The sequence below is a fragment of the Cyprinodon tularosa genome, unplaced genomic scaffold (genome assembly GCF_016077235.1).
Source record: "Cyprinodon tularosa strain WSP-4 unplaced genomic scaffold, ASM1607723v1 ctg591, whole genome shotgun sequence".
NCBI classification, from domain to species: Eukaryota; Metazoa; Chordata; class Actinopteri; order Cyprinodontiformes; family Cyprinodontidae; genus Cyprinodon; species Cyprinodon tularosa.
This window is the reverse complement of record NW_024039331.1, coordinates 381178-405671: the sequence shown is the minus strand read 5'-3', so window position 1 is coordinate 405671 and position 24494 is coordinate 381178. Positions and strand designations below refer to the sequence as shown.

Here is a 24494-nt window from a genome sequence, read left to right as displayed (position 1 = left end):
GCGACGGCTGCTGGCACCCACTGCTAGACACCGGATCAGGCAACTAATTATTCCTCTGTGTTGTTTCAACATTTATGGTGCGAGACTCCGCAGCCTGTTAAAGGTTAAAAAACAATACCGCCTTAAAGCTGAAGTTAGAGATCATTGCAACAAGCATCGTTTTTAAATCCTTATAAGCTGAGAAAGCATGATCTCTATGCCACCATTATGGATCAAATTCTAGTCTAAAGTCGTTAAACAAAGGATCACATTTCAACCAAATATCCTCTTAACTTCACGACACCTTTGGTAGGATATTTGCTCCATCAGACCATTGTGCTAAAGCTAAGTCTATCAGACTTATAGAGAAACGGCTTTCAGCACCGATCAGCAGAGTTTTCTAGTTTTTTCTGTCAAGACCCTTTCGTTGCAGACCTGCTCAATGCGGCCTCCATCACCGCCATGACTGGAAGTTTATTCTCGATGTTCTACTCGAAGCTGTCAGGATTAGCGCATAGCACGTTTGTGCTGTCGCATTAGAAGAACACTTTTTTTCTGCGAGGTGAGTGCAGACTTAAATCTGCCTTTTCCCTACTTTTCCCCAGTTAAAGACCAAGAAAATAATTCATATCATTATTTTTGTGTGATTTTCTTTGACTTATTACGACATTATCTGTCTTTTACAGACGTTTGTTTCAATGTGACTCAATGTGGAACTTCGCTCAAAGATGGACGCCGTGTCATGCTTTGAAATCTACTGGTTCAACAATAAAAACACTTCCAAGAAAATAAAATACATTTGAAAGTTTTTTTGTTTCTATTATTTTATCCAGTGTTGTGGGGGGAAAAAAACTGAGGTGGGTTTTTATGGTGATCTATCCAGGTATTCAGTAATTCACTATGAGAACACTAAGCTGAGTTGATTTGAAATCACACGTCCTCCATTGGTAAATCTATGTGGTCCAACAGCAAGAACAGCACAAACAATACTAAAAGACTGTTAGAATATATAATATAGAACTTGCAAACACATAGGAGATTTCTTTATAAACGAACTGAGTTAATTTTTTTATTTTGACATTTTCTTGCATTTTTTAACGTTACTGATTTGAACTGGACATAGATAAATAAATAAATCCTGAAACAAATGAATAGACTAAAATATTTATATTGTGAAGACCCAGGAAATAGACACAGGAACGTAAAATATTTCCAGTATACTAGCTTTTATCTTGTTTCGCTTTTACTTTGAAAGGCTTCGGAGGAAGCTTCTGGTTCGGACAGAGCAGGACACCTCACAGTGCAGGGCTGCAGCTAGACTCTCAGGGAGAGGGGGGAGTTTTTTGACCTACTTATTTTCAATAATCTTCATATAAAAAGAAAAACGGAAAAAAAAAACACATTACATACTGGGATATAAATGTCTGATTAATTACTGAGTTCTTCATAAGCCATTATTAACTATTAAAACGGTTTTATTTTTTTTGTATTTTTACAAGTTTTTAGAAGGTAATAGATGCGGAACAATCTTTTTGTTCAGTTGCATTAATTGAAAGCAAAAATCACATTTTTATATCTCTATATATAGATATATAAATCTAGACCTCAAGGTATGAGCGGGACTGCAGGTCAAAATAGAGAACCAGTGTTACCAGTGTCACCGCAGATTCAGCCCATTATTACAGTTTTCATTGTCACACTCTTCAGAGTCGGCGCTGTTACAGAGGGAAGTTAGCATTTTTTAAAGAAGTGTTTTTAGGAGGAAGCACTGAGATCAAAGAGGTAAAAAAGGAACCTGTACTAAAACAAAATGACCTAATGTAATATATAAATAGGTCTATGGGCCTACAGAAGGAAATTTAATTAACCAGTGCTTTAATCTTTTTAATGACTAACTTAACCCCCCTGTTTATCCTATATTGGCCATTAATTACACTAACTATAACTAAGATTCTCTTCCCATTCTGAATTAAAGATTTTCTATTAATATGGAAAAACAATTTCTGAACCACAAATTTTAAACCTATCCAATTTTACAGATGATGCAAATATGATATAAAAAATATAGCATGATAAATGAGGCAATATGTGAGCGTAAATACAGAAATAAATGAGTAAAATTTCCAAAGGAAAGCAACAGGAAGTGCTTTTATTTTGTATATTCAGACATCATGAGAATATCAGAGGAAATTATGTTTGCTTCTTTAATGAACCAGAGCAGCGTTCATTTAAAGGTACATTCATATGAAGCCAATATGAACAGATCAGCATAACATCCCATAATAAACAACGTCAGCTCCTTTCCTGTAAAACAGACGGCAACTGCTGTCTGTAGCTCACACAAAGGCTTCCAGTTATTCTTCATTACAGGAGATAAAAACTCATTCAGAGACTAGACTCAGACCAAGAGTCCAAGTCAAGTCTAAGCAAAGTCAACTCTTTTGTGCAACATAACTGAGTCTCAAACTCAAGTCACCATCTCTGTCAAAAACAGCCTTTTATTGACAGTTCCCTTTTACAGGCTAAACCCAGAAAATGAACTGGAATCGATTCCAAAGGAAGGAAACTCCTGCATCAAACAGCAGACATGGTCTCTGCTATCCATCATTGACTTTGGGTATAACATGGTTACTGTCTGGCTCTTTTCATTGTGTGTCTGTATGACGGCACTAAGAGAGCAACCGAAGGGATCATGGAGGGAAGAGAGGCTATTCATGAGGGGGGGACTGGTCACCTCTGCCAGATTTACCTTATGGAAACGATTTAAAACACCAAAACATGTGCAGAAAAAGATACAAAGTGATTCTGCCAGTGACAGAGAGACTACAATAAAACAGAGGATCTTACTGTAGATCACTACCAGCAGACCTTATAAAGGAGGAGTGAAGTAAGAGCCTCCTCACAGAGTGGTTAGATAACAGACGGTGAATTATTAAAGGTGCATAGCCGTGTTTGTTAATACAAAAAAGACCAAAAACCATATAATCCTGATAAAATAAGGTGTACACACTAATAACCGTCCTGATAGCGTTTAAATCAGGGGTGGGCAATTCCAGTTTCACAGGCCCGGTATCCTGCAACTTTTAGATGTGCCTTTGGTTCGACACACCTGAATCAAGTAATTAGATGATTGAGAGGACTCTGGAGGAACTGACTTCATGCTGAGGAGGAAACTCAGCCATTTTATTCAGGAGTGTTGGTCCAAGGATGGCAGCAGAAGTTGCAGGATAGCGGCCCTCAGGATATGGAATTACCCACCCCTGGTTTAGTCCTTTTTGATCCTGAATGGAATTCCAGCAGAGGGTGTGATGAGCAAATAGAAGTGGCGCCCTCTGCTGGTAGAACCATAGAACTACCAGAAAGCCAGATGGCAGCAAGTAAATGGAGCCCAACCGTGTTGTGGTAAAGTGACAGCCCGGCATGGTCAAAGGATAACATTCATTCATTAAGTAAACCGATCTGCAGTGACTCTAGTTCTAATCGATCCTCCCCAGAGCAAATCATTTCCTTACAAATGCGAACAAGAACACACCATCAAGGTAAGACATTTCATTAGAATGAACGCAAACTAGATGCATTAAAATGCTATTTCATTGATAAGTGCATTGATGATGAGCCCTAAATTGAATCTAATCTTTAGAAGTTTTCAGAATTTCAGCCCCCGTTTATTTCAATCAATCTCTAAAATGCTTTAACTTCTGCATTAAACACCAATATTAAGACTTTTTTCCAGAGCAGATCCAGTCTTATCCGTTTCAGAATCATTTCTTCTTTTCACACCTAATCCTGGATTTCTCTCTGCTTTAGCCCAATTACTTCTTTGTTTAGTCATCATGCAAATGCACTGGATCATACCTCTGGTAAGTGGTGCTGTGGTTAGTATACATGAAAGGCTTTATTTACTAACAAACTGAGCATAACCACAAAATAAAAAATGTGCAAACAAGCAACTTATTATGCAACCAGATTAATGTACCAGTGAAAAAATCTGAAGTCGTAAAACCTGACTATGGCCGTTTAAACTTGCAAAACAACATCTAACACAACATCCCTTCAGCAAACTTCAGCTCATCTTCCCGTGGACGAACCGTACAACCAGAGCACAGCGTTTCCCTTTCCAGGACCTACATGAAGCCAGCATCAGTGAGGGCCTCCTCTGGCAGCAGACGTAGCGCCACAGTCCATCCGGGGCCCCGGCCGACCCGTTTCCAGGCCTGAGAGCAACTACCACTCTGCCTCCGTCTCCCTCCTGGGACGTCACATATAAAACCATAGCTCAGGCTATCCAGAGGTGGTTCATCCAGCTTCCTGTGTGCAGAGATGCTCCCAAAGTTCAAAGGAAAAAAGGATGTTTTTAGTAATTCACGGTCTTGGTTAGCACGCTGCCACAGCAGCATCTAAACCTGCTCATCCTGAGTAATCTGATGTTACACCTTCAGGGAGGATGCTGAGCTACCGGGCGTGGTTCTCTTTGTGCCAGATCATGACTGATGGAAACAAAGGAAGAGGAGAGGGAGGGATAAAGGAGAGGGAGGGGTAAACATTGAAAACAGAGAGCAGGAGGAGAGAGAGAGAAACTGATGGAGACAGAAGGACGATGAGGGGAAGACAGAAGAAGAGCAAAGTGATAGAGGCAGGAAAAAAAAACAAAAAACAGCAGCATTCCTTACAGCTCTGGTTTATTACTTCCTGGATCAGATATATTATTCATCTGCTGCACCCAGACGGGAACATGCTCCGACCATTTCACTACTAAAGTTTCCCTTAGAGCCTCAGCTACTTCAGAGGGAGAGAAACATTTCTAAGTGTGATTCCAGTTCCACTGATTTTAGATTTCCATTCTACATTTAGAACTTCATCTTTGCAAACATTTCCATAAATTTTCTAATCAGTAAAAATTATATCAGTTTCTTGTCTACTTAGTCAATCACAATTAACCTGTAAAAACTCTTCAAAATACAAAATATTTGAGGTGAAATAATCTTGTTTTTCTGCATACAGTATATTTAAAGTAAAAAAGTCTGATTCCATTTCCTATATAGCATCAGATCCCAGTGAAAACAGTTAAAGGTTATATTTTTGATGGTGATTTTATTAAACTAAATACTATTATTCAAGGGATTTTACTTGCATGTCGCCATTTCTAACATGTGCATTCTCTGTTTTCTGCATCACCCAAAGTGGCTAAGCTAACAGCTGTTACACTAGCAGTCATTCAAAATGGCCCTTCCCTGTCAAACGGCAGCTGAATGGCAGCCAACTTCCCTCCAACTTCCAGCCACTGGAGTGACCCCCTCTTGCATATTTCTTTACTAGCCGCTGTGGCCCAGGCTGCCTGTCACAACTCCAGTCCGGCGCCGGATGACGTCATATAAGCGCCGCTTTGTTTAAAAAAAATCTAAATATAAAAAATATAACTGCGGATGTCTGGGGGACGGTGATTGGCCTACATGTTATGAATGCTGGCGTACCATAAAGAATAAATAATGAACAGTTTAGTTTGTGTCTTCAAGTCGTTGCCCATAGGAAGACGTTACTTGGATATAACCTAACCTCAGAACAGCTCCAAATGACACAAAACTAATATGGGGGAGTAGAACATGATGTAATAACATAAAATCAATGTAAAAAAAAAAACGGTGTTCCCCTTTAAGGTTTCACACGGTGTAATTACTGATAAATGGAGTCCAGGCCGGCTCTTTCAGGAGTCGACACTTTTAGCAGGTATGGGTCCATATTCAGACCTGGAAGAGTCAACTACAGACTGACTCCACTAGAAGCATGTATAGGATCCCAGCTGTCAGCCTGATTGATTCCAGCGGTCTGGTTGAAGGAGAGGTAGCAGGATTACAGGGACGCGTTCTTTAAAGATGACTGTGAGGAGCATTATATAGCTCATGATGTCATCCTTTAATGCTTGTTGTCAGGTAAAACCACCCCATCGTAAGCTGACTGTCTGATAATACCTTGGACCAATAAAATATAGACCCACTGTTAGTTTTATACAGAACATGCATCTAGTCCAGAGTTGGAGGTTTAAGGTTTTTGTCTTCAAACCAAAGTCTGACGCAACTAGCTGAATGTGGCGGCTAAAATCCAGAGACAAAGATGTCATTCCACATCCCTCTGTGACGATGAACGATTGAATAACTGTTTTATTCATATGTCTTCATCCTTTCTGCCTGTTCTTCTCTCATGAAAAATTTACCTTCATTAAAAGAGTCACAGTTAACCAGATATTTTCTCTTTTTGAATCATTCTCTGTAAATAAACAAAAAGGTAAGTTCAGCAGGTTTTAGCTTCATCTAGACAGCATTAGCCTCTGATTAGGGAAATCCTCAAACTAACAGAAGACAAAGGAAACTGAATTTTTAGAGTGTCCTATTACTGCATTTCTTTTTATTACATTTGTTTAGCATAAGAATTTGAACAAGCATGTTTTTAACGCTGTATTTTAACTAAACAAATGCTTCACCAAAATACTGATGTTGAGGACAGAGCAAAAGAAATCCAACCTCTGAGGCGTGTGTAGTGGTAGGGCGGGGCTTAAAGCTGCAAACTAAAAAAGACCAACCTTGTGGTCTTGATAAAATAAGGGTCTAAACAGCAACTATCATCCTGATACTGTTCAAAGGGCTCTTTGGGCCTAAATAGAATTACAGCACTGGACTCAATGAGCAGACAAACAGATGTGGTGCCATCTACTGGTAGAACCACAGTACTACCAGAAAGCCAGATGGCGGCAACTAAATAGAGACAGACCATCCAGCAATGCCTCGCAGTAAAGCGACAGCTTGGTGTGGTCCTCAATTAGACCAACTGATATTAATTGGATAAAGTGACCTCAGATCCTCCTATCAAAGCATTAAAGGAAAAGTCTGGTCAGCAAGGAAAAATCAACAGATTATTATTTATACCTAAAACTAATACGTTTGCGGTGATTCAATGAATTTAGCGTTAATCCATGAAAAAATTAAAACAATTTTCATCATGATCAGTGAGTCTGTGAGCGGCCATTTTTGCCCAAATATAGTAACACCTCCCTCCTGCCATCTTCCAGCAGTGACATCACGGTGCGGTAAGCCTAGTGCCATTCTCCCTGCTTTACAAGCAAAATCAATGGGAACTACTAGACACATCTGCAATCAACAACAATTATTGAAGATTTCCAGAGGACTTCACCATTGAAATACACCAGAGCTATAGTGAAACTGACAATGGTCATGTGCATGGCAGCTGGATGCTGGAATATATCGGGTAAAAGTGGGAAAAAAAAATGATTCCTGATCCTCCACGGACGGGTTGGTCGTTGGATTGCCAACTTGAAGAGGAAGGATTTGCCATCGAACTTCTGGCCAGAGAAAAAAACCCGTAATATGTAGCCAACATTTGGAAGAAGAATGTTTTCAAGATGACTTGGATAATAGCGCGTTGTGACAAACACCAGATACAGCACTGGGACTTGATCAACAGCCGATACCGCACCGTGACGTCACAAACCAGTAGGTGGCAGTAGTGTTCTTTGACAAACACGAAGGTCTCCAGTAAAGCACATTCAAATGAAAATTACTCTGAATTAAAACACGGATCATTTATTGAACAGCATGGAATAAAGTACTTTCAAAAGTTTGAATTCTGAATATGACCGGACTTTTCATTTTGAGGAAAAAGAAAATTCCTCTTCTTTCCAAACGCAAACAGGGACACGGGATCAAGGTAAGAACCAATAAATCAATCAAACAACCCTTAAGCCTCCTAATTTTCAGAGCCCCGCCCCCAACACAAACTTTGAAAACCTCTGATCTAGACGTCAATGAGTAAATGAACAGAGGCAGCTAAAGTGTCCTGGGAGTCTATATTACAATAAATAGGCCTATGTCCGCTTTTATAGGATTCCAACTTTCTTTCTTTCATTGCTTTGATTAGAACAGGCCACTGTTTTAATAACGTCAGACTTTGATAAAAAGCAATGTCATTTTTCCCTTTAGTAACAGAAACTAAGCTGACCACAGATAGTCAGCGATGGCAAAGTTAGCGCCACATTTCAGAGGCCAAATCATGTATAAATAATACAGGTGATGGTGAGCTTTCTTATCTTCCCAATCTAAATCTAATCAGTCTTTGTTAAGCTGAGCAAATAATTTTACTCCATTAAGCTCCCACTTTAAAGCCCAAAAGACTTTCTAAGTCTGCTACTTATGGCTGAGAGCCAAATGCAACTGCTGACCTACAGAAGGTTTTATCAATAGGTCACTAAAAGTACAAGAGTCTACAAAAGTCAGTCTAACAGACACTCCTCTCTGTGCTGTTACAGGTTTCAGCAGAATAAAAAACAGCTCCACATTAGTGAGAAGAGTTGGAAAAGTGCCTCCTAATGCTTCTACAGCTTGAAGAGAATTGGGAAAATGCTTTCCACCTTCCCAGCAGCCATTATATCAGACGGCCGAGGAAAATGGGACGTCTGGCACAGAGACCTGATCAATGTCTGCTGTTTTAGTCCAAACCCATTTTCCTGCTGACCTTGTCTGTGAAGGCAGATTTTCATTCAGCTCAGAACAAAAAGCTCAATAAAATGTAAAAACGCGGACACTTCTCCATGGACGATAATAATGAAAGTCCCTAATTACCAGATACTATTCATGTAAGGTCTCTGTTTGTTTCTGGGAATCTTCTACTGACAGAATAATCCATGGCGTCCAATCGTCATGACAGCCGTAGCTTTACTGATCTACCACTGCCCTGAGGATGATGGCGTGTCATTTGCCTTCTCAGTGTCAGGACATTTTAGTTATTGCAGGGATGACGATGAAACCAGCGATAAATAAGGAAGAAAACTGGAGTAGCTAAAGATAAGGATGAAATGATCTGAATATTTAGCATTTTATGGACTGGTTTGCATCTGCAAATGATACTGCAGCTCCGGTTATTTGTTCTGCACACAATACTTCAAAGACTCAAGTGTAAAACAGAGAAATTATTTCAAAAAGCCAACAAAACAAACGGAAAGCCTTTGTACACAAGCAGAACGAACTATAAGATTAGAAATGTATAAAGAAACCCGGATGGATGAGTGCCAGTGAACTGTTTGTATCTGCTCACATCAGCACTTTGATGGCTGTTTTAAGAAAGCGTATGTATAAATCTATTTGTCATTTAAACGAGTCAAATAACGATATGATCCTACTGTTAATTAATTTGAAATATAGTGCAGCAAATTACTAATTCGTGCTATGGAGACAATGGTATGATTGTCTTTTGAATAGATAGCAGTCGCTTTCTATTGTACGTTTAAATTTTTGTCGTTTTTGTTTCCCTTATGTAATTTGGACTTTGAGTCTGTAATAAAATCTGTCAATAAAATCAAACTTTAAGGTTGTCAGCTGCTTAATAACAGTTTCTGTAATCAAACTTTGTTCAAATAAAATCTTTATATCCTGTTTTGCTGTAGAGTCCAGTGTTCTCCCTCTCATAGCCACATGTTCCTGCCAACATAAATAATGATGCAGTGCAGAATAACGTCTCCATTACAGAGAAAACTCTTTTTTTTTACCATCAGTATTTCACTTCTTATTAAATGTTGTAGCATCAGACCAACTGGATCCTCTGGATCTAGTCAGAATTTTCTCTTTCTTAAAAGCAATGAACAAAGTTTTTACCTACAGTAAGTTCTCCCTGTTTGTTCAGCTGATTGTGTCCAGATGAACACTATGATCACTATTGTTGGAGGACTTCATGCAATCTTAGCAATGTGATAAAACTTGCAAATAAAAAGTAAATAAATGCACTGAATCAGATTCTGCAAATTAATCCAAGTTACAAAAAAACCCAGTGAGCAACAAAGCAGGAGTGCTGCAGTCAGACATGGCTTCCTATTCCGTCTCAGTGTGCACATTCCTCCCTGTGACAGCCTGAGTAATGGCAACAGAGAGGAGACCAAGATGGACTGGGGAGGAAATGAGAGCAGGCGGTGGCTGTGCTAAAATCTGCCTCCTCGGCGTCTCGCCTCAAATGAGCGGAGAATCATTTGAACCTGGCAGCGAACACTCAAGTTGTGAGCAGACTCGTTTTGTCAGCACCTATTAATGAGAAACTGCAGCAGAATTGGTTGGCAGGATGTGCAGCAGGTAAATAACTCTGAGCTAAGAGGATCCTACACTTTGCTACTAAGCCAGCGTGGACCCACTTTCACCTTGATTTTAAAAGCACTTTTAATGTGAAAAATAAATTAAAAATGGTGGCAAGCATGAATTGATCTAGAGTGTGATTCAAATAGCATCTCTGTAGGCAAAAATTTTGTGTTTGTTATTTTCTTAAATGGCTGATACAGCAGCAATCAAAGATCACTGAACCTTTAAATACGTTTCTGGAGAGCCTGATAAACTCTCCTCCTGGTGTCTATGGATGTGTTCAAAGACAGCTCTCGATTTGGGAGGTAGAGCTGCACAGAAAGCAGCTGAAATGTTTGTTAAAGTAAACTGGCTCAGAGCTCATCTGCCTGGCTGTTTATTTTCTTTTACAGCTGCTTTTTGTGTCTCTGCTTCTGTCTCCTTGAACCCCAGTCAGCCTCAGCAGATGGCCGCTCACACTGAGCCTGGTTCTGCTGGAGGTTTCTTCCTGTTAAAAGGGAGTTTTTCCTCTCCACTGTCGCTACAAGCATGCTTAGTGTGAGGGATTACCTTCAAATCACAGAGTCGATGCAATCAACTGGTTTTCCTTAAAACTTTGAATCAATTTGACTGGATGATCTGGTTGAACTGTAAAGTGTCCTGAGATGACTTGTGTTTTGAATTGGCGCTATAGAAATAAACTGAATTGAATTAAACAATCTCTTCAAAAAAGTGTTTTCCACACATGATTAACTGGTAACCCTGAATTTCTCCACAGATGGAGAACAGAGGATATCTCTACAATGTGTGCGAGTATGACACAAGTCAATATATTAACAAGTCATATTAAAACTGAATCCTAAAAAAGGTTTACTGCCACTACCACAATCAGCAAATGTATGGAGGTAATTTTAAGCCATTATTGTTGGAAGAAAAAGTTATGTTTTGGAAAATAATATGCAATCCAGAAATTAAACTTTAAAAAATGCCCAAATCCAAAAAAAGGGTTTTGAAATGATGTTGGTTTTCTAGATTACTTCATAAAATTTAAATTTTTAAAACATATTTTACATTTTCAAATTGTATTTTCTCACATTTTAAGATAGGTTTTACAGATCAAATTCACTTCAAGTCTAATTGAAAGGCATCTGCGAGGAAAGCCCGCCCCCAGAAGTGAGGATCTGGAAAACACATTTTGAAAAAATACAATTCACAAAACTCAATCTGAAAAAGAGAAATTATAATATACAAAAAGTTACCATAGCACTAAAACAAACATCCCACATTGTTGAACAAACAAGTATTGCGTCATATAATACATGCTTAAGACCTGATAGAGATAGCAGCTTTATAAAGTAAAGCATTTGAACATGATTGGAGGAGATTATAGCTGCTGAGTCAAAGTAATGATTTAAGCCCTGAAATAAACAGTGGTTTATGTTCAAGCATTCTATGACATCAGTGTGGTAATCACAAAACCTAAGATTCACACTGAAAGATGAAAACCCATTAGTGGGAAGGTTACATGTTGGAGATCTGGCAAATGCAGCAGGTCATTAGTCCCACAATCATGGAAGGGCTTGTTGGTTTGACTCTCCGCCTGTGCCGTCTGAACGGTCTCCACATCTCAGCCAATAGATAATGACCAAAAATTACAGCCTGGTTATGGCTGTTAAACCTAAGTGCTCTGTTTACTCCTTTGTGATTTTCCTCCCAAGCCTCCGCATTTGTAGAACCCGGGTTCCTTTTCCTTCTCTAGAACTAGGAATTCAACCGACCAAGAGACGCTGACTCATACCGAGCCAATGAGACGAAACGTTTCAGGTTTAAACTCCTACATCTGAGTTACAATCGACTGCTACAAGGAAGCAGTAAAAGGAAAAGAAGAAAAGAAGAAAACAAGTATAAAGAGGAAGGACTTCACTTCTGATAAGCGTTTCACATTACATCATTAAATACACATCAATGGATTTATGTATGGAGGGAATTTTGTTTTGTTATTGTTGCAGTAAAGGTTATATTTTGTAAATTAAAAAAATTCCAATCCAGAAACAAAACATAAAAAATGTTTTAATGAAAAAAATGTTTTGAGATTAACTTTGCAGTTTTCTTAGATTTAACTTAAAAAAAAAAAAAGTTTTCCTTTTTTTTTTCCACGTTTCATTTTTTCCAAGTATTACTTTTTCTATTTTTTTTTTTAATTTATTTTATTTTTTTGACTGAGTTTAAGGAATTGCATCATCTTCATTTCTGGGGGCGGGCTTTCCTCTGGAGTGAGGACCAAAGATGCATTTTTATTGGTCTGATGGACGTTAGCAACAACATTATTATTGGTCAACATGCGCATCGGGGGGAATGTTTGTATAGGGCTCAATGTAAAGAGAAAGTTTTCTGTTAAACATAATTTGAAAAGAAAGCCATTTGGAAAACTCAGTCTCAAAGTAGGAAATAAAAAAAGCATACATAAAAGTTTTTAATACAAATTAAAAAGTTTGCAAGTTAAAGATCTTTAAAACTTAAAAGTAAACTATAAAATGTACAATACAAAAATAAAATGGTAAAAAATTATGTTTTTGAAAAAAGGTAAACATAAGAAAAACAGCTGAGAAAACAGCAAAATTATTCTCAAAATGTTCTGTATTGTAGTGTTTCCAAATTCCCTCACTGGAAAAAAAAATCTAGTTTTTTTCTTGAAATAAGTGCATTTGTTCTAGAATTGAGAAAATAAAAGAGACATTTTGCCAATGGAACAAGACAATTTACATTTAAAATAAGAAAACACAATTGCATTGTCTTATTTCAAGTGCATTTTATCTAAATATCTTATTTTAAGAGAAAAATAAATACTCATTCCAATGGCAAATCATCTTATTTACGTACTCAAATTAAGGGTAAATACACTTATTTTAAGAAATTTGTACTTATTTCTAGATTGTTTTTCCAGTGTTTTTATAAGATTCTTTTTTCAAATCTTAATTTACAGATATGTTCTTTGAACAATAATGGAACAAACTTCCCTCCATATTTATGAACTACCGAAGCATACTTGGGACAGCTAAGACCGTCCTGCTGGGATGAATACTCACTCCTGAGGATTATCTGAGCGCGACTGATTTTCTGCTGGTCCACAGGGAACCGTCGCAGTCCTGCTGCTGCAGGCCTATCTGCCAATGCAGTGAGGCCTCAGAGATGGTCCTGTTTGTTAAACTACTGTCAATATTCAGATAATTTACCAACTCTCAGAGTTATCCTGATCCTAACTTTGTTTCTTATTTTCCTCTTTCTTCTCCTCACTAATCCAGTCCCTGCTTCTCACCCAGCAGCAAAGCCTCTCTGCTGAATTACAGCTGTCTCACTTTGCTAACCAACAATTTGAAGCCAGAGAGAAAGAGATCATGAAGAAATACAGAAATGGGGCAGGCAGACGAGTTGGGGGGGGTGGTAATCAAAGTGTGGTCACAAGCTGTCATGAAAAGACAACAATCACGAGAACATGCCAGTCTAAAGTGGTACACAGCTGGTGGGGGTGTCACACCCCTAAATGTTTACAGCTTAGCTCTAACCTCATGACCTGCAGAAAACAAGGACGGCCTGTTTCTATGGGACGGGGGTAGAAGTGTCCCCCCCTGCTAGACTCCCCCTCATTCCATAAGAAATAGAGCCCCAACAGGGTTCTGCTGGCAGCGACGGTGATGATTGAAAATAAATGACGTGTTTCAGTTAGCGACTCTTCCCAGTGTCTCTGTGGAGACTAGCTGGTGCCAAGTCTAAAAGAGTCGGACTAGAAAAGTCCACAGAGCTGCAGGCTAATAGACAGACTCCTGCCTGTAAATAATACCTTTCAGTAGATGTTCTGATTAAGTGTTAAACTGGCAAGATTAGTCTGAAATGATCCACAGGAACATTAAAGCAACCTGTCTACCATACAGTCGCTCCTGTTTAATCCATCAAAACTTGGTTTCCTTCTGTTAGAAAGTCAGAAATAAAAACTATGAAGCTCTTTATGGTAAACATTTACAAATTAATTTCTGTGCTGGGTGTGTTCACCCCGTTGTTAGCTTTCTATCACAACCAAATCCTAGTTATTGAGTCCGACCAGTCCTCCTGTAGGTCGCCTTGAATGCCTGTTTTTTCTTATCTTCTCCCACAGCCTGCCGTTTTGACGCAGCGACGTTTCTGAACATTATTGACGAGAGGTAACAGGTAACAAAATGATGGGCGGGGCTTATGGTTGGAATAAGATTTTTTTTAATGGTTTAATAAACAATAAAATCTTACAGAACTGCTGAGGGTCACTACCAGATCCTTGCTGGAATCACGATCCTTCCTCCGCATGCACCAACAGACATACATCCGAGTGTCCATAAATTATGTTATTAAGGTACTAAAATTATTTATTTCCATCCTTAACTCACCAAAGAATGCTAATACACATCTTTAAAAAAAGGTTTTTATGTCTTTTGTGAGACAATTTGATGCTCTTCACATTTTCTTAGTTAAACTGCTTCTCTGACGTCATCATGGGACATGCCTAGAGCAGCCCGGAAAAATATGATTAAACCATGTTAATCTGCATTTTTGTTAATTATTTCTTTAGGTTACGCACTATATACCATAATGTTAACATGAAAGGAAAACATTAAACTCAAAAAGACTAGATTTATGTTTAAATCCAAAGCTGAAAAAGTTAGCTCTTGGCAGTAGAGCAGGATCCAGATGACTGATAAAACAGAAAGGATTAGCATTTATTTTCTCAGGAATTACATTATTAACCTTTAACACTTTATACGCTTACTATTTTTGGGGAGGGAAAAACATAATTAAGGTCTTTTTAACAAAAAATTGAGGGCCATCAGTTCTGGATGCGCATGCACCATGAGCTGATGGCGCACGCACAGGATGGATCGCACTTCCAGGACGGATCAGGTAGTGAAACTGACTCGAGAACTAAAAAAGTAAATCAGCCCCAAGCTGGGTTTATGTGGTAAAGGGTTAATATGAGGACGTATTTGCAAAATGTCCCTAATGGAGACTGTGTGGCTGACATCTTGGTGCCAGATCCAGGCAGGATGAAGATGAGGCTGCAGGATTGGAGGCAGTCATGCTGCTGCTTACATTCCTCCTGAAGCTGTTTCCACAGAGAGGTCAGACCAAGGTCGTTTTGTTCTGATCCGTTATTCATGCTGGCTCTGTTTAGAAGGAAGCCCGCCTCATCAATCTGTCCCCACATCTTTCCAAGTGTTAAGTCAATTTTGGAGCGAGGAATCAGCTTCCACCTCGTTTCCAACCAGTTACTAGCCAGCCAGACCACAACAGAGGCAGACATGCGGCCGGCAGCGTGTGACCCACCCCTCCCTCTGCTGATGCCGTCCTTCCACCCCCTCAACTCTGGCCTTTTTAGGAGAAATAAGTAACCCTGATAAACAAAGTGATCATTGTCCTCACAGGTTTGAAACCACAACACCACGGGTCTGAAGAGCGGAGCCGTATCCACTTTCCGCTCTCAGATGGAAACTATTCTCACACATTCCTCCATGCCTTCCATGAACAAACACATTCTAAAATTCATTCACCTGCCCTCTAAAAACTATTCTACAACAGCCAAGTCACTGGAAGGATCTGAGGCCATTGATGATGTAAATAGTAAAAGAGGAGGTTTTGTTTTACTAGTCATGTCATTCAGTTTCAAAGATGGAAATCAAAGCGGCTCTTTGAGCAACAAAGAAACATTTATGAGGGTAAGAAATCAGTTTTACCTGCCAGATGGCCCACCATATGGTTCCCTTTATTCCATACGCTGTGCTCTGTGCTTACAAGGAGTCACGGATTCTTAGGAGGGCAAATATTACTCCATGGTTTAAACATGTTACGGTGCTTGGATCCACTCCAAGAGTGGCCAATTTCAACATGCATTAATGCATGAATCTTTATTAAAGGTCAAACGCTGCAAAGGTGGACAAAAGGCTCTGCTCCTGCAGCTGCAGAATGAGCGATCAGCCGCTTTTGCATTTCAGCCGCAGCCTGTATAAAACGAATTGACGAGTTTGCCGTGACATCAGCAGTGGGTTTGAGCTACAATTTTAAAGCCTCGGGTTAGGCAACCAGCCAATACCATCATGGAGCAGAAAGAGACCGTATTTGGTCAAGCAAACGCAGCAGGAGAATCTAACCCGACCTCATTGGACTGACGGCTCATACCTTCAAGATGTTCCGTTTAATCAGGGGAAAAACACCACAAACTAAACCAAAGGAAGTGAATGTGACTAGTCTGACAGTGGGGTGCATGTTAAACTGAGGGGGCAAACCTCAGTGGATTAAAAACTACAGGAATGGATGGTAAAGAATGACCCACCATCAGATAGAGAACGACTCCACAGAAACGACATCAACCCAAACCTTCATTGATGAAGATATAACCTGGACATCTGTGCTCAGAGTGTTTAGCCAAACTGAACTAAAAATGTTAAAGTCAGCAGCATGACGCTTCAAGGATCCTCATCCAGTCTGATCGGGTTCCAAGAATCAGTCGCCACCAGCTGAGGACACACCGTGATTTATCTCCACACAGATTATTGACTAAGGCCTGGAAAGGTTAAACTCTGGCACTGGACTGTGAATCCCCTCTAGGCTGAAGCCGTTTACAGGGGGACACTGTAAATCACTGCTGCAGCTGAGAGAGCCACTGAAACCATGGAGCAGACTCCTTTTTTCCCCCCAGGGCAATGTTGCAGCTTTAAACATCAAAGCGATCGATAAATGTTGCAGGGGGAGACAACAAGCAGTTTTTAAAACAAACGACTGAACTGGAAAGGTTTCAGAGTGATAGATGGAGGGTCCGGTGATGAGAGCGACAGGCGCCGCTGAGAGCAGCTGTCAGGACAGAAATATGGAAGCAAAACAGCGGGTGAAAGGGGAGACCCTGACGGTCTCCTGTGTGCACTGCTGAGATGAAGGGGAAGGAAGTATCAGCATGACTGAAATGTGTCGGAGATGGAGCTGGGCAGGAATGGGAGGGAAGGAAGGATCAATCGGGAGAAAATTAAGACATATTAAGAGAAGAGGAAAGAAGGGCCTGATGCTAAAGTTTTTAGCGCCGTTTATTGGGAAGTTTTCAAATGCTTAAAAAATTTGAGGAAATCTGAAAAATGATACTTCCATCTAGTTTGGGTTAAAGGTGACGACATGAATCTCACCTCAGCTCCCATCATTGCTGACCAAAGCCTTAAAAAACACAACTTAAAGCTGAAGTCTGTAAGTTTTTAAAAATCACTTTTTTGTCATATTGGCTAAAACTGTCCCTATGCCCAGATAGCAGTACATGTGATATGTAACCTGTGAAAAAAACTGCTTCAATTGGTCCCGCATACTGCCTGTATTGCAATCTGAAAGGAATATTTCGGGACGAGTCAAAACAACCAATCACAGCCAGAGGAGCGTCTGATGGAGTGTCAATCACAGCTCACACACGCTGAATCCCGCCCCCTCCCTCTCACCACTGAACCTGCCGCTGCCGCCCGGCTGCCGCAGTCAGGAGGAAGTCATGGCGGAGCGACAGCCACCAGCGAAAGAGAAACTGCCCTTACTGCCCCTGCCGACAACTGCTTACATGGCAAAGACTTCAAAAAAGAAGATGTCAATGGAAGAGCTGCTGCGTACGCTGCTTGGACGCTTCTGGTCGCATGCGGTAGCCGCGCAGATGCTGTGAGAGGGGTGGAGCTTGGAGGTGGGGCATGAGTGAAGCAGAGAGGGTGGGGGAGTGGCGTGAAACCTGTTTTTCTTCAGATTTTCAGTCGAAGTCTGCTCTCTTCTCAATGTTACAGACTGCAGCTTTAAAGGAGAAGTCTGGTCATCTTCAGAACTTCTTGAAGTACATTAAATATGAAATGATTCCATCCTGTTCAATAAATGATCAGTGTTTTTAATTAAGAGTAATTTTCATGCGAATGTGCTTTACTGGAGGCATCCATGTTTGCCAAAGAACACTACTGCCACCTACTGGTTAGTGACGTCACGGTGCGGTATCGGCTGTTGATCAAGTCCCAGTGCTGTATCTGGTGTTTGTCACAACGCGCTATTATCCAAGTCATCTTGAAAACATTCTTCTTCCAAATGTTGGCTACATATTACGGGTTTTTTCTCTGGCCAGAAGTTCGATGGCAAATCCTCCCTCTTCAAGTTGGCGATCCAACGACCAACCCGTTCAGTGCTAGTTGTGAGCAGAAACCAAGAGATTAGACCGTTCTTTCTTTTAAAACCTTTTATTTGATCAGTGAACATACTGTACAGCGTACATACACTACTAGCTAGTGGTGTTCCTGCTGTAACAGAGTAACAACTCCAAGTAGGTCTTCAACGTTTTTCAGGCCAAGGATGCCCAAACTGATGGCTAGATGGAGCGGAGACCCCCTAATTATATATATTGTAACAAATAGTGTTCTATCAAACTGGTTCTATAGTCACTCTATTACAGATGGAGTAATGTAACTAAAGTAATTTCTCCCTGGGATTATTAAAGTATTTCTGATTCCTGGTTGATGGGACAGGTGTTGTGAATGAAACGTTGCCCAGCTTGAAAGAGCTCCTGTGTGTCACTGAATGTGTGCATTGATGACTGAAAGACATCTTCTGCCTCCATTTATCTGTTTACTACAGTCTGTTGAATTCATGTTAATGTGGATTTAAAGACATTTCAATGAATGGAAAAAAATTGCAGGGAAAAAAAAGAAGTCTAATCAACCAAAAGTTTAGAGACCCCCATGCAGTGCCTCCGTGGACCCCCTGTTGAAGACCTCCAGCTTAAATAAAGTCAGAGGAAGCAGAGAATAAAGAAACAGTTTGATTATAGAGCAAACTTATTGTTACAGGCAAAAAATGTGTTTTTGTTCATGGATAGATAAAAAAAATTATCCCCGAAAAAAAAAAAAAAAAAATCTCTTTATCCAAAACAAAGGTTTCAAGAGTAACTTTGCGGTTTTCTCAGATTTTATAAAAAAAAAATAAAATAAAATATATATATATATACACACACACACATATATATTATTTGTTTTTCAAACCTTATCGAAACATTTTTTTTAAGCTTTACTTCCTCAAACATTGTTTCTCCCAGTAATGGGGGATAAAGCCCGTTTCATCCCCAGCAGAACATACGGATGCTTACAGAACATTTTTAATTGCATCACGTTTCTCAGCAGTTTCAGGTTCATTTGCAACATAACACAGATTGCAATAAGAAGGGAGGAACGTTATTGGCCTGGAGGGGAAACGTTCAGCGAGGCACACAGCTGCAGCATAGAGGATTACATAATGTCAATATATGCTGACAGTGAAGAGAATTACACAAACGTATCCCTGACTGTACCAGATACACACTGCATACACAGCACCAATTCTCCACATCTTTCCTTCCCATTTCCATGATCCTTCGCTGTAGTCTACCACATCATCCACCCATCAGATCCTCTATACTTGCTACCCATCCTTTCACTGGGACCAGACCTAATGAGAACTCAAGTCAAATACAGGCTGCTAAATGAAAACAGCATAAAGGATCCCATTAGTAGGACTGGAGAGAGATGAGGGCAGCGTGGCAGGCAGCTCTGCACTGACCTGTATCCAGGGAGTTCAGCACCTCCAGTGCATGCATCATGGCACTGGCGAACACGTTGGCGTCTTCCTTACTGCCAAAGTTGAGGCCGTAGACCTGCCGAGCATCACGCCACTGGTGGAAGGTCTGCGTGGCCTGGTTGTATTTCAGCCCCTTGGGAATGGCACAGTTTATCACCACCTTTGGGCGTGAAGAGAGAAGGTGTTCTGGTTACGGACAGAGTGTCTGCAGTGGAGGGGTCTGAGATTGTATGTATGAGGCTTTAAACTGGCCTGAACAAATTCAGCAACACCATAAAGCTACATAACGTCATAATGACTAAAACGTCTCATTCAAGTCTTTCTGCTTTGGGTCAATTAGGAGGCTTCAATTCACTGCAGCCAATTTCTCCATGTTTGATGCCAATATTTCAGGTTTAGGTTCCTGCTCTGTCAGATCATTGTCTGTGGAGATTACATTATTAGCTTCTAATAAAAAGAACGTTAAAATGCTTTTCTCCTTTACACTTATCCCAATGAAGAAAGAAAATAAAAAAAATAAATCAACTGGACTTTGTTTTCAAGTTTGAAGACGTTTCTCTTCCCATCCAGGAAGCTTTTTCAATTAAAAATGTCAGGAATAGCTTTGAGTTCGAGGCTTTATACAGAAGCCCAAAAAAGCCTCGTTTTTACTTAGAAAAGATCCAAATTAAAATGGGTACACTAATTAACTATCCTGATTAACGCCAAATCCATTAAATCACCATGAACATATTCATTTTAGGTATAAATAATTACCCACTCATTATTCCTTGCTGATCAGACTTTTCCTTTAAAATTCTGAATATAGTTAATTGCTAAAGTAGTGGTTTAGTATCTAAATATTTTGGCTTTTTTTTTTTTTGAATGAATGAATACTTTATTTAAGCACCTGAAATGTTTCCCAAAATGAATAAATGAGGGCAGCCTTTCGGTTGCTGCTCTGATCAGTGGTTACCACAGACAGTTATTAGCACTTGAAGACAGATTTGAGGATGGATGCATTCCTGAAACCCTTGGATTTGAATAACTGAACAGTAAACTTATTCCTGGGGCCAGCGTCCTAATCTCTTTTCCTACAGGGGTTGGAAAGGACATAGATTGTTGTTTACAAGGTTTTCCAAACCCTGAGAGAGGTGCACAGTAAAGGCCTTTTATTTATGAAGTAAATAGACTTTTTAAGGATAACATTAGCTTTAATGACATGTCATTAAATCCTATGAATCAGATCAACAGTCAGAGTTTGCTGATTTCCAAGCCTTGTTGATGAGTCAGGCTTTAGTGTATTTGGACAAACTGGGGTTTGCTTTGGATCCATCCCAGCTGCTCTCATGTCTCACTTTGCTGTCAGCTTCTTTTCCAGAAATGTCTGTGTCTTCTCTAAACACCACGCAGTGATTCTACAAACAGATGGGAACTAAAGCCCCTCTTCTGTCTAAATTTGAGGGTTTTGCAGCTTTGTCCTCAAACACTTTATCGTTATCTCCTAGGATCCCATCATCAAATGCAGATAAAAGCAGCGGAGGCCACGCCCTCACCTGATGATCCTGGATCTTGCGTCCTACCACCCTGAAGGCGTTGTTACCCGTGTGGTGATAGATGTGGACTCTGCTGAAACCCGTGGAGCCACCAGCAGGGACCCACTTCTTGTTGGCATCGTCGTACACCATGACAGCGGCTCGTGCCTGGCAGATGCTCTGTTCACTGCAGTAACAAAAAAAGGGGGTAAAGAAAATATAAGTTTCCGTCTCAGAGATTATATTTGGATTTCTTTTATGCTTTGACAACTTGAGCTGAAGAAAGTGTTTAAAATGCTGTTGATCTCTGATATTTAGGCTCTTGTAGGTTGCGTTCGACCCAGTCTGGCCGCACTCTTCCAAATTGTAACGATGGTAAATGCTCTGTACTTATAAAGCGCGTCTTCACGTCAGACTTCAACAAAGCCAGTTCCACTACATTCAATCATTCCCCATTCACGCAGACACTGATACAATTTCCATACAACTGAAAATGTTCTGTTCCCCTCCTGTTATTTCTGGCGTCCCACAGGGCTTTCTCCTGGGGTCACTCATCATTCATCTCCTAGCTCGACCTCTCCTGCAAACCACCCACCACATTACCTCTCTCTGGTCTGATTTTATTAACTTTCTCAAACTTAATAGAAATAAGACAGAAATCTTAAACGGTAACAATGCCACCCTCCCTTAAAACCAGTGACGTTCTCTAACCAATAATTATTCCTTATTTTCGCTGTTCTTCAGGTAAACAGCGTCTCCTTTTAGTCCCATATTAACATTTTCAGGTCTGTTTATTTCCACCTTTGCTGTATAAACTACCTCCATCCCTCCCCTCATAGCCTGGTCCCCACCTGTCCCAAACATCCCCCTAAGTCTGAACCCTCTCCTTCCACCATATCACTTCCATTTTACTATCAGATCTAATCAAACTCCTCCTTTTGTCTTTCAGGGCCATTCTACTCGCCTCTACTTCTCTACATCTACAAGCCTTCCTGCTCCCTAAGCTGTTCATCCTCCATTCACCATCTGTCCACCTCAGCACCAGAACCGTCCCTTATTCTGCCCCCCAGCTCTGGTATCACCAATTGTCTTCATCGTCTCCTTTCCGAAAACCGCCTAAAAAAATCCACTTTTTAATAAATCTATAGTTTCCCTGTAATTTGAAGTTTCTAGTGCTTTGTGGTTTTTTACTTTTCTTGAACAGTATTATTGAATTTGAAATAAAATTCATCATCATCATCAGAGAAAAAGAAAAATCAGAGCAGATTTTCTTCTTTAATAATTTCATTAGAAACTACAACCTTGCACTAATCTTTGCTTATAAGCAATAGCATGTACTGTGATGCACTATTTTTTTAGTTTAGGAAATATTAATTTAAAACACCCTGCTGCAGCTTTAAAAACAAACAAAAACAATAGATATACTCATGCAAACTTTTGGTTTCATATTTGAAACATTTCATTTTTAACCAGCTCAAAGCTTTTCTGCCACATTATGCCTTTTGGTGTCTGTATTAGACCTTTAACAAGATCCTAGCAACCAAACAGGGAACAGAGCAAAAATACTAAAAATGTAAAATAAAAAAGGACTATTTTGTGCTTAATGAAATAATTCTAAAAACAAAAGTGGAAATACTGTCTAGAAATTAGAGCATTATCAGAGCATCTCAAAACTAGTTGCATTGATCTTTACGTGCTGGGAATTTTAAAGCACAAAAAGGATGAGGCCAACTTCACAGGTGAGTTATTTAATGCTGACATGCAGAGTTTATAACTTCATTCTTCATTTTGCAGCGGACTTTTAGGTGGTGAAATTATTTTTTACTGCTACCTTTTTTGCTACGGTTTTTTTGTGACACGTCTTACAAATTAGCGCCTTTTGTTCAACATCCTCAGCGTGAAATCCAAACCACCATTCAGCTGAAACGCCTGCTGTCGCCATATTTTGTTTGCCGGTTGCTGTAGTGTGCATGCAGTGCAGAAAATAATTCTGTTTGGAGGAGAGGTTTATGATGCATTCAAAGTGTATGGGAAAAATAAAACTCAGTGAAATAGATATAGACAGCTTAATGTAATCCAGAAAACTGTAAAAGTGCGGAAAGCCTGAGTTCCTTTAAATCAAGACTAAAAACACATTTGTTTAGGATTGCCTTCAGCTGTTCTAGTTAAACAGTTCAACTAAAACATATTTTCTTTAGTCCAACAGTTTTTAATATTCTTTTTTGTTTCTGCATTTTTTATTTTATTTATTTTTTTCATTTTTTCGTACTTGCTTTGATTCTGTTTTATCTTCTTGTATTTTAATCATGTAAAGCACTTTGCATTGTCTTTGTACTGAATTGCGCTATACAAATATATTTGCCTTGCCTTGCCTAGTCATGCGAATTTGTACTCCATGGCTGCGATAGAGTCATTTTAACTATCGCGCGTGGGAAAGCTCAATATACATCGAGAACAAACTAACCAAGTCTTCTCCAAAACAAATCTTTGCATCTTCACCAGAATCAGAACCCCAGCAGGGCTGCAGGCAGGAAGTGACAGAAAAAAGGATCCAGAATGAAACCTACAAAAGTATAAGTTAACTAAAAAAGGCATCTTAAAAAAAAAGAAGTGAAATTTACCCAGAGGGGTTAGGGGTCTGCCACTGACAGGCAGACTGGAGGTTTTAGTCAAAACCAGAAAAGCTTGAACACAGGATGATACTAAAAGGTAACAAAACAAAAACCACTTGTTAGCAGAAGTGTTTTTTGTTTCTTCTCTATTTCATTTCTGCAACTGTAATTAAACAGAATGTTTGTCTGCTGCTCCTTAAACATTTTGGATTAAAATCAACCTTAAACCAGAAACCAGGAATCCACCAGAGGTACTTTAGTCGTATCTACCCCTCCTCATGTCACCTTTAACCACTCCATCCTCTCTACAACAATCTCCCTGGCCTGTTAAAGCAGCAGGATCACTCAATGACCTTTTTTTCCTATAAATATTCTGTCTCATAGAGCAAAGACAAAGAAATAATGTGAGGAAAGTAGAGAATTAGGAATATTTATATCTCCTTCATTAATGTTAATGAAGCCGGAGAGTTGGCAGGGCTGCTGACTTCAAAGAGGAGCGGTGCAGCTCTGGGCGCTTTCCGTGACACGACGTCACATCCTGCTGGAGCGGGAGGGTGGAGGGGATGCAGCAGAGAATGGGCTGATAGAAACGGTAAAAACAACCAGATTAAACCTTCTGGTTAGGACTAGAGAGGAACTAAAGGCATTTCTCATTA

The 24494-nt window shown here is 39.8% G+C and overlaps 1 protein-coding gene across 6 annotated transcripts in view; it reads right to left on the bottom strand.

Moving 5' to 3' along the window:
* Positions 1 to 24494, bottom strand: part of enah (ENAH actin regulator) — a 145363-nt gene that overhangs the window by 43772 nt on the left and 77097 nt on the right. For 5 of the 6 annotated variants that reach the window (XM_038306795.1, XM_038306794.1, XM_038306792.1 and 2 more), the window contains exons 2-3: positions 21248 to 21413; positions 19695 to 19872 (exon numbers count right to left, since the gene is read on the bottom strand). In XM_038306795.1, the coding sequence (XP_038162723.1) occupies positions 19695 to 19872; positions 21248 to 21413 (344 nt within the window). Of the gene's footprint in view, positions 1 to 4107; positions 4452 to 19694; positions 19873 to 21247; positions 21414 to 24494 lie in introns of those variants that run through there. The other variant, XM_038306796.1, reaches the window with a different exon arrangement.